This window comes from Falco punctatus (genome assembly GCF_963210335.1).
Source record: "Falco punctatus genome assembly, chromosome: 10".
In the NCBI taxonomy this organism is placed as follows: domain Eukaryota; kingdom Metazoa; phylum Chordata; class Aves; order Falconiformes; family Falconidae; genus Falco; species Falco punctatus.
Genome location: NC_137590.1, coordinates 32,210,797 through 32,220,019, shown reverse-complemented (window position 1 = coordinate 32,220,019; position 9,223 = coordinate 32,210,797). Strand labels below are relative to the sequence as shown.

General features: G+C 45.5%; 1 protein-coding gene across 1 annotated transcript; it reads right to left on the bottom strand.

Moving 5' to 3' along the window:
- Nucleotides 1-2,095: 2,095 nt before the first annotated feature.
- Nucleotides 2,096-7,151, bottom strand: LOC308070593 (small acidic protein). The gene is made up of 5 exons (XM_080404852.1): nucleotides 6,994-7,151; nucleotides 6,737-6,817; nucleotides 5,428-5,488; nucleotides 3,525-3,634; nucleotides 2,096-2,545 (listed from the first exon to the last, which is right to left on the bottom strand). Exons 1-5 carry the CDS (start codon nucleotides 7,051-7,053, stop codon nucleotides 2,336-2,338), a joined length of 522 nt encoding a protein of 173 aa, XP_080260978.1. The 5' UTR covers nucleotides 7,054-7,151; the 3' UTR covers nucleotides 2,096-2,335.
- Between the last annotated feature and the right edge of the window lie 2,072 nt (nucleotides 7,152-9,223).

Sequence of the window (9,223 nt, the reverse complement as noted above, 5' to 3'; positions counted from 1 at the left end):
TCAGTGTCGTAAATGAGTTACACTGGAGCTCATCAGGTGTTCACAGCACTGTGTCATACTTTTGGGGAATGGAGGTTGTGATTGGTTTTTTTTCTGGTCAGAGCTGTTACTAGAATAGTTTAATTATAGTTTATTTTTTATCCCTGTGGGTGTCTCTACTTATATTGGAAACTGACAGCCAAATCTGCAGTGCAGGAGGCTGTAATGGACAGGGGCAGAGCTGGGTGGTGGAGGCCCCCATGGTGCTCGCTGGGGCAGACCCATGCAGGGCCTGACAGCTGATCTGCTGCTCCTGGGGCTTTCCAGGGTGGCTGCATGGCAGAGAAGAGCCTGTGAGTGAGGTTTTACCATGCCCTTCCTTTCAGGCTAGTGGGAAAGCAGCAGGGCGCTGGCAGTGGGTTTTGTCGCCTTCTGAAAGCGTCTGTGCAGGTGCATGCTGATGGGCACGGCCAGAGATCGGCGTGCGTGCTGAGCAGTGCGGGAGGAAAGGTGGGGAGCAGCACCAGCTGCGGTGCTGGGATGGGGAAGGCAGCGAGGTCAGCGCAGGCGCAGCATTTTTTAGCCTACACCTTGATTTTCTAATTGCGCTCAAGGCAATAGAGGCAGCAGCCACAGCCGACAGAACTTAACAGTGACATGCGAGTTTGTATAGCTGAGTGTCTGAACCAGAAAAAACCTGCTGTCAGTCTACTAGAAAAGTTAATCAGCTGATCTTCCGGGGAAAGCCCCTCTTCCTAGAGATCAAGCAGTTTTCGTTAAGTCATCATGAGGTTTTCTTTCATCACAACATACAAGCAGCTTTAATTTTTGTCTATGTAGTAAAAGCTTGCAGTATTGGGAAAACAAAAAAATCCATACAAATCAAGTACAAATCACTGACTGTTAGTGGCTACTGTAACGATGTTCTTAAAGCTGAATGACTGAAAAAATCTGTAACCAATGCAAATATAGTAAAACAGATTAATCAAAATCTACAGGTTTTATTTACAATCATATTACTTTTATTTTTTCTGTAATGCAACTTATTCCAAGTCCTCCCCCAAAAACTGATGCTGCAATGTTTACGTTCAGTAAACCTATACAACGATACTGCACTCTGCTGCTTTCACGTAAGCCAGCTGGCTTGCAAATGTTGTCTGCACATCATAAATGGTATACAGAAACGGAAGGTTCTCCACAAGCATCTGGAGTGCTTCGTGAAACACTGTTGTGGCAGAATGAGAGTGTATTAGAGGTGCAGGTCAGATCCTCTGTTCTCCCACCAAGGAGAGGCAGTCATCTGTCTGATGTGCTAAGAGGAAAGAAAGTCTATCAAGTTCTGGTATTTCGTTAATTACTTGAATAAAATAAACTATAAATTTGCAGAGGAATGGATGTGCTCAGTTCTTGCTGGAAGGAGTTACTGGAACTCCTGACTCTTTAAGCATCTCGACTTCACTTGAGAGGTACAACCTTTTTGTCATCATGGACTTAAGACCTCCAAGTGATACATGTACAGGGAGAAAAGGAAGAAGACTTAACTCTGTATTCTATATTTAAAAAAGCTAAATTATTTGTATATCCTTTTCGTTATCAGATTATATTTTCTCTTTCAAAGTAAACTGGTTCCTTCGGGAGGAGTTAGTTTTAATAACAGCTCAGTGTTATAACCAGGAGCCACTAACTAAAAAAAAAATCACTCTTTTCTACTGAAAGGTATAAAGAACTACAGCTTATCCCCCCCAATTATAAAGCTGAAGAAGCAATTAGAGCCTTCTGTTGTCTTAAGCATTTCTAAATCATCTTGTCCCATGCAACTGCTGTCGGACTTCAGATGGATACAGTGATTAATACTGTCACAAAAGTGAGTGACTTCTCCTCTCAGCCCTGTCAACACTAGCACCTACAGACAAAATCATTGTTTAAAGCTCTAGCACATCACAGAATAGTGCTGATACTGGTATTTTACATCTAATGCAACATTCAGTAATTCATATGTAATCTTAACAGCTAAAAATTCAAGACTGGGGTACTAACTAAAGGAACCACTAACATGAAGTTTCTTTATCTGGCATGGAATAAGGGGAGGGATAGTTTAGATGACATTGTAGAGGTTGGGCAACAACAAAAAATTTTATTTCTCCATCCAGTATTTTATACACTTTACAAAAACCAGTAATATCACTGCGCCCATAAAAATGTTATCCATGGCAATGGAAAGCAAATACTACTTTTTGTCATCTAATGGGGTCTTTTTAAAATCATAATACAAAGATCTGTGCTGTAGCAGTCCTCCACTTTGCACTGTAACAATAAGGCTTACTGTACTTTAAATACAAAGCTGTTACATCTGCAGTTATGAACCACTGGCTTTAACAAACATCATTTTATAGTTGCTTTTTGCTTCTTTTTTGTTCTCTGGAACCTCAGCTTCATCATGTTTTTCAGCAGCTTGTAGCTCCTCTGCAGACTCCTCTTGCTCTGACTCAGAGCCACTTTCAGAGTTCTCGGAGCTCTCTTCAGAGGAGTGTCCAGCTGCCTCTTCTTGTTCTTCACTTTCCTGAAACTAGAATTTCAGACTGTGAGACAGATAAACCATTATTTCCTGGCAACTCCATTGCAGCTTCTAAGATTCGCCAGTGTGAATGTTTCACTTAGTAGCTCCTTTCACTCTAGTACTAAAATGGGCTATGTTGCTAAACACAGGTATTTAATATACAAATTATTAGGCAGAAAGCAACTCCACTGAAGTGGTTAACCATAACCAACCCTGACATCCATGGTTTCAGCAACCATATTCTTACTTAGTTAGAGCAGAAATTCTAAAGGCACCACTAAATGAGTTTGAGAAATTTCAGATCACGTCACTTTAGTAATTCCTTACTTTGGTGTACACAGTACATAACAACACTTGACTATTTGCCAGGGAGTGAAACATAATGAAAGTAAGAGCTAGACCATCAGGAATTTATGTTCACAACTCATCTTTGAACCTTTCAATTGGCAGATGAAGACATGTTCCTAATAACCTGATTCTCTTAGTTTCTGTCACACTTCTCTTCCTGCTCATTCCTATAGAATTCCTTGTAAGTATGAGACCAGCCACATGTCAGCTCGCTTGCGGACTCTGTACAGCAAATCTCCCATATCTGACCCCTCTATAGCCACTTACTTTTCAGGACCATAGAGAGGTAAGTGCCCCACTGCAACAAGAAGCTAAGATTAATTAGCTCTCAGCAACAATGCAGATGGTTGTGTATTCCTTGGCAACACCCTGATTTAATACATTTGTCACTTTCTGTCCTAATCAGTCTTGACTACTATGGAGCATTAAGCATGTCATATCTCTTTTCAGAACAATAAGAAGCATCAATCATTCCCAGGCATCTAAATGGCCTCCACAGTGTACACAAATAGGGGTGAAGTGCCTGCAGTAAGTTTGTTCTTGAACCCAAAGTGCAGAAGTTTGCCACTAGTTGCAGTGACTGGATTTTTAAACCATTGTCTTAAGGAAGTGAAAGCTGAATCATTACAGAAATAACTACCTCACTGAAACCAAGTCCACAATGGCGCCGGTTTCGTCCAGACATCGTGCTGTCCATGCTTTGTTGGTACTGAGACTCCAATTCTTCATTCATTTTCTTGTCTTCTTCCCCTGCATTGTCCAGTGTACTTTGGTTATGGTTCATTCAAATTAACAAAGACATCAAATTACATGAAGTTACATTTTCAAAGTTCATCAATATATACATGAAAAAGTTTAAATTTAGCCACCTTAAACTACTGGATTGAGCATTACTGCATACAATCAATCGGATTTATTAGCAGTTGTATCAAGCGTGCAAGCAAAATTGCTTTGATACAAAGATGGGTTGCTAAGTTCCTAAGACCTGATGTATTCAGAGTGTTACACTATGCATTGTTTATGTTCTACTGAAGGAGGTAAATGTAACCAGTACGACTTCTCTGTGCTTCCTGCCAATACTGCAACAGGTTTCTGACCTTTGCTACTTAGCGTAATTACTGTAATTAAACCATGATTAATATATAGCAGCAGAAGTTGGGCAATAATATCATTCTTGTTTACAGAGCTGTATCTGAAACTATTTAACACATCCCGAATTATGACGAGCAGTTACTACAGCTCTACATTTTTCCAGCTTTAGGAATTAGCAGAAAAAATAATTTTCATGAGCTACTTGTACATGCCCTTAACCTACTTGTTTGAATAAGTAAAGGATCATTTTGACTGGGGGGAAAAATATGGTCTAAAATAGTTAAGAATCCTCTGTTCTTGTAAAAGGTAGGAATCTATAACTCTCCCCTGATAGGCCTACAACACTATAGTTTTTGATTTGTATCTCTGTAAAATTAAAAGCTTGTATTGCAAATTGATGTTTTCTCATTTGGAGGTTAGACCTGTATGTTATTATAAAAGGACAGTAACTCTATGTTGGACAGGAAAGTAAAGTGTTAAGAAAATAGCTGTTCTGATTTTTGGGGAAAAAAACAGCAAACAAACCCAAAAAAACAACCAAACCCAGCATCTTAACTTTTTGCTAATAACCAAGCAGTACTGATTCTTTAATGACTCCTTAAGGGAAGCATCATCTGCTTTCTAGGAAATTCAGGGGTAAGGAAGTGATTCTCAGTCACTCTGCAAGCTAACAGCAGAACCTGGAACCAATCCTCAGGCTTCTTTTGGTGTTTTGGTCCCCAGATTAATTTCATGTCAACTAAAAAATTACTAGTGGAGCATTATCAGGGAAAGATGTTTCCTGGAACTCCGACAATTGCTATTCTAAAAGCTTTATCAAAGCTTCTCCAAGACAGTCAAGCTCAGCCTGGTTTCATGTACTTTGACTAACTAGCTGAGCAAACATGATATGTAGTTACTATGGTCATACATTACATGACATCAGATTATCGCTAAGATGACCTTACAGATCTTTTCAGTTTCTACCTCATTGTTTTAAGGCAGAGATCTTTCTATTCAATAGCTAATCAGGTGGGGAGTGAAATCAACCCTGTTCTTGTCCATGCACAACAATCTGAGGTTTGGATATCCATACCTGGCAGCAAGGAAGAAGTATAATACTGCTAGGTACCAGTAACAATAAAACTTTGGTTTTTTATTTTAATAGCAAAGTAAGACTGGGACCTATAGGCCCCAATTTCTAGGGCATTTGTGCACAGGTTTCACTGACCATCAGGTACTTTGCTGAACCTGGACTTGAGAAGGTAAGAAAGTGCAGTCAGAGAAAGCATTTGTCAATAATCCAATGAGAAAAATTGAGAACTTCTACAACTCCACAACCTGACCTGCCTTCAGCTTCAACCACAAAACCAGAAATCCCTCCCTGCAGTATCTATGAAGCTCAAAGTACTAGGATGTTCCTCAATGAGTGTTAAACTTCCAACTTTGTATCAGCTGTTGGATAAACTGACCTGTCCTGAAGTGAGAGGTTGATCTGTGGTCTCCGATAACAAGGCGGCCAGTATGTTCTTTCTAAAAGAAAAGGCAATTTCTTTTGGAGCTTTAGGGTGCACTGGCATCTTTGCCAACATCCTAGAGATCTTGAATGGGAAAGGTCTGCTGTCAAACCGTGACAACCAACTGTAGGACTGCAAATTTTACGACCTAACAACTGCTGCCTCTTGATGAACTTGTTTCATCTTTGTTTTGTTGATTATTCTGAAAAAGAAACCCCAAAACCTAGACACTCTTTACTCCTCCCGCACCCCAAAGCTGGTTGTATTTCATTCTGTTTCTTGCCACTGATAAGAAAACTACGCTACACAATGCTGGGCAAATGTGAATTAGGTTCTGACAATTTACTCTTTGGGTGTCTTCCTCTGGCACCACGGGCACTATGCAATGGTTCAGTCTTTGCATCTTACAATGATCCCACTTTTAGACTGGTCACAGTATCAGGTAAAACCCTCACTGTGCTCGTTAATTTATTGGCTCAGTAGTTGCTCATTATCAAATGTAGCCCTGTAGTCAAGCGCTGGCATTACACAGCAAGCAGCATTAAGTACCCAAGCAGACATTAAGATTAGTGGTAGTGGGATGTTTTAATAAGGTATTGTATTCCTATCCACCAGGAAGTATTAACTTTCACCTCTTTAATACAGTAAAATATTTTAGCTTACAATAACCCTGTGTTCAAGGAAAATAAGCTAGTACGAGTAAAATTATTTTTCTTGAAAGTAAGCAGAACTACAGTACTAAAGCAACATTTTGTAAATGGAAAAAGCACAAATTTACTAGTTTTGCAGCATTTTTTTTGCAAAAAGCATAGCAGAAATAGTTTTGGTGCATTTCCTCTAGAAGTATTTTCTGGATTAGTTAATTAGGTTTAGTATTTCGCTGTTGTGATCTGTCAGTAATTTTTATTAACGCCACTGTTTTGAATCTTCAAATTTTTTCCAGTGATAGAGAACCTGACAGACGTAGCACACGAGGCTGTACAAGGACTTTCTCGTCCCCGCTTTTATGAGCTGGTCGGGAGCACTGGGGGGGTGCGGGGGGCTGCCGAGCAGAGCCCCGATCATTCCGGCCCAGCCTTTTCCCCGACCCCCTGCCGATGCGCCAGCTGCGGCTGCGGGAGCCGCAACCCCCCTGCACGGCGAGGCCCGAGCGAAGCCGCCTGCGGAGCGGCGCCTCTCCCCACAGCACCCCCGGGAGGTGCCGCCCAGAGCCCGCGGGGGGACGCTGCCCTGCCCGCGGCGGGGGGCAGCGGAGCGGCCTCACCTTGCCAGCGCCCATCAGCCGCAGGAACTTCTGCTTCCGCTCCTCGTTGCCCAGGTCCGCCGCCTCCCAGCTGCTGGAGCCCTGCGGGAGCACACGCTGACTGACCCGGCGGCCCTCCCCGCCGCTGCCCCCCGGCCGCCCGCTCCCGCTGGGAAGGGAGCGGCCAGCAAGGCCGCGGCCTTCCCCGCATCCCGCCGCCCCGGGGCCCCGCAGCCGCCGCCTTCCCCCCGGCCGCCTCCCGCCCCACACCCGTTTACATCGGGGGAGGCCGCTCGCTTGAGGCCGTGGTGGCCCTGGGACTCTCTGCCCGAGCTCATGGCCGCGGCTGGGTGACCGGGCCCCTCCGCCGCCTTCCTGCCGGAGCCGCTCCCTCGGCCCGCGGCGGGTCACGGTGCCGGGTCGCCAGCAGGGCACGCCGGGATCGGTAGTTCTGTCCCGGCCCCTGGCGGCGCGACGCGGGCGGGTGGGGACTACGAGTCCCACAGGCCTCCACGGCGGCGGAGGAGGGGCTGCCTCCTCACGCTGATTGGCAGGAGCGCGGGCCAGCCAGTGGGCTCCGCCTCCAGAGGGGGCGGGCAGAACGGGGCGGGGCGGGGCTGGCTGCCGCGCCGGTGGCTGAGGGGGCGCCGCCGCGGTGACCGCTGGCTTTGGTCGGTGTGATGGCGAGTGCGGCGCTGCTGCCGGTCAGGCATGAAGTGCCGCTGGGGGAGCGAGGGGTGGGCGGGGAAGTAGCTCTCGTCTCCGGGGCTGTGCTTCTGCCATCGTATGTGCGCGGCCGGGCGGCGGCTGCCTCGGAGCCTGAGGTAATCCCTGCTGAGGGAAGGTGGGCTCTAGCCGCAGCCGTGTGTGCGACCCGCCGCTGTGGGGGCGGTGACGGTCCCCGCCTGGGCGCGCCGCTGCCGGCGCCTCAGGTTGGGTAACGGCCGCCTGAAGGCGGCGGTGGCGCCCCGCGCGCCCCGACTTGCGCGGGAGGCGCCGCCCTGAGGTAACGACCTGAGGTAACCCCTGAGGCGCCGCCCTGAGGTAACGCCTGAGGTAACAGCGGCGAGGGCGCGGCCGCAGGTTCCCGCCACTTCCCTCAAACCCCGGCGCTGCAGTCGGGGCGGCGATCCGCGCCCCCCCCGGTGTCCCTGGTCCTCTTTAGCACCCGTCCGTGTCCCGTCAGCTCAGTCCTGAACTGCAATTCTCCTCGACACTGCCACTGAGGGACACGGGGCCATCTCGCCGACCGGTACCGCCACCTCGCGTGGAGTTTGTGACCCGTGTGGAATCCTATTTGGATCTCCACATGTTTCCGTTAACCCTTCAGTTTCTCTGGCCCTTGGCCTTCACCGTCCTTCCTGCGTTCCAGTCTTCACATATATGCCGTGTACAAAGCAGAGATTCAGTTATTACCCCCAAGTCAGTATTTTTTCATGTATGTCTACGTCAGAATTAGCTTCATTTGAATGAGTTGCCATTGAATTTTAATATTCTGGAGAATTTGCTTACATTTATTGGATGGGAAGATGCACAGTCACCTCTTTAAGTCTTCACACCTTAAACATTAAGAAAATCCCTTCTGTTTTAATTCCTCACTTACATAGTGACTTTGTCCCCATGATAAAGTTGTAGCAATCCAGCTAATGCCAGGAGGTTAAAGTGCACATGCTGAAATGTGCTAACAGCGTATGTCGATTCATATTGCAGCTTAAAAATGGTTAGTTTAAGGTTAAAGTTGGTTGTTTAAGGATTTTTTAAATTAAAATGAAGTAAATTACTCGATGAAAACAGGTATGAGTGCACATAAGTGTATGCAGTCTTACTGAAACCTCTGTAACAGCTGATTTACATTACAACCAAATGGTTGCAATTTTCTTGTTGCCAAGGAGCTAAAGTTAGTGTCTTAATTAGACCTTTTTTGAGGGGTTGTCAGTCTCTATGTTCATGTTGTCCATGTGCGTTAAAGGCAGCCACTTCAGGCATGAATTTTTTCCTCTCCAGCAGTACCCATAAATTACATGTGCTTGTTCCCTCCTCAGTCTTCTTGTGTGCCTTGCACATATAGTATAGGAGGTAAGAATATGCCCCAGATCTTCAGAGCTTCTCAGTAGTTGGCTTGAATCTGAACTTGCTTTTAACTTGCAGCGATCTAAGCTGCATGGCTTTGCATCTACTTATCTTCAGTGGTTTGTTTGGCTTATTTTCTTCTAAACACATTTTTTTTTAATTCTTATTTTTATTGTTTTTGTCACTACAACTGTTAAACATTTTGGATTTGAGCCAGTAAGTCTATCCACCCACCTGTCTAGCTCTTTTTTCCATCATGGAAATTTTTGGATTTTTAAGGTTACAGGGAAGGAAGGAAGGGCACAGTGGGCTATGCCTGCTAATGCCAGGTGCAGTCATCTGCAAGGCAGGAAGACCACACCCTGCAAAGAGTGATTAGGGGCAAACATAACATTGGAAATGTAGCACATAGGCCCCATAACAGGTAGGTCTGCTCAC

What these genes read in the sequence shown, in the direction of transcription:
- LOC308070593 (XM_080404852.1), bottom strand. Translation starts at nt 7,053, where the DNA reads ATGAGCTCGGGCAGAGAGTCCCAGGGCCACCACGGCCTCAAGCGAGCG. An exon ending in AGCGAGCGGCCTCCCCCGAT is followed by an intron (nt 6,818 to 6,993) that starts GTAAACGGGTGT and finishes GTGCTCCCGCAG; the next exon opens with GGCTCCAGCAGCTGGGAGGC. An exon ending in GGCTGATGGGCGCTGGCAAG is followed by an intron (nt 5,489 to 6,736) that starts GTGAGGCCGCTC and finishes CTTTTCTTTTAG; the next exon opens with AAAGAACATACTGGCCGCCT.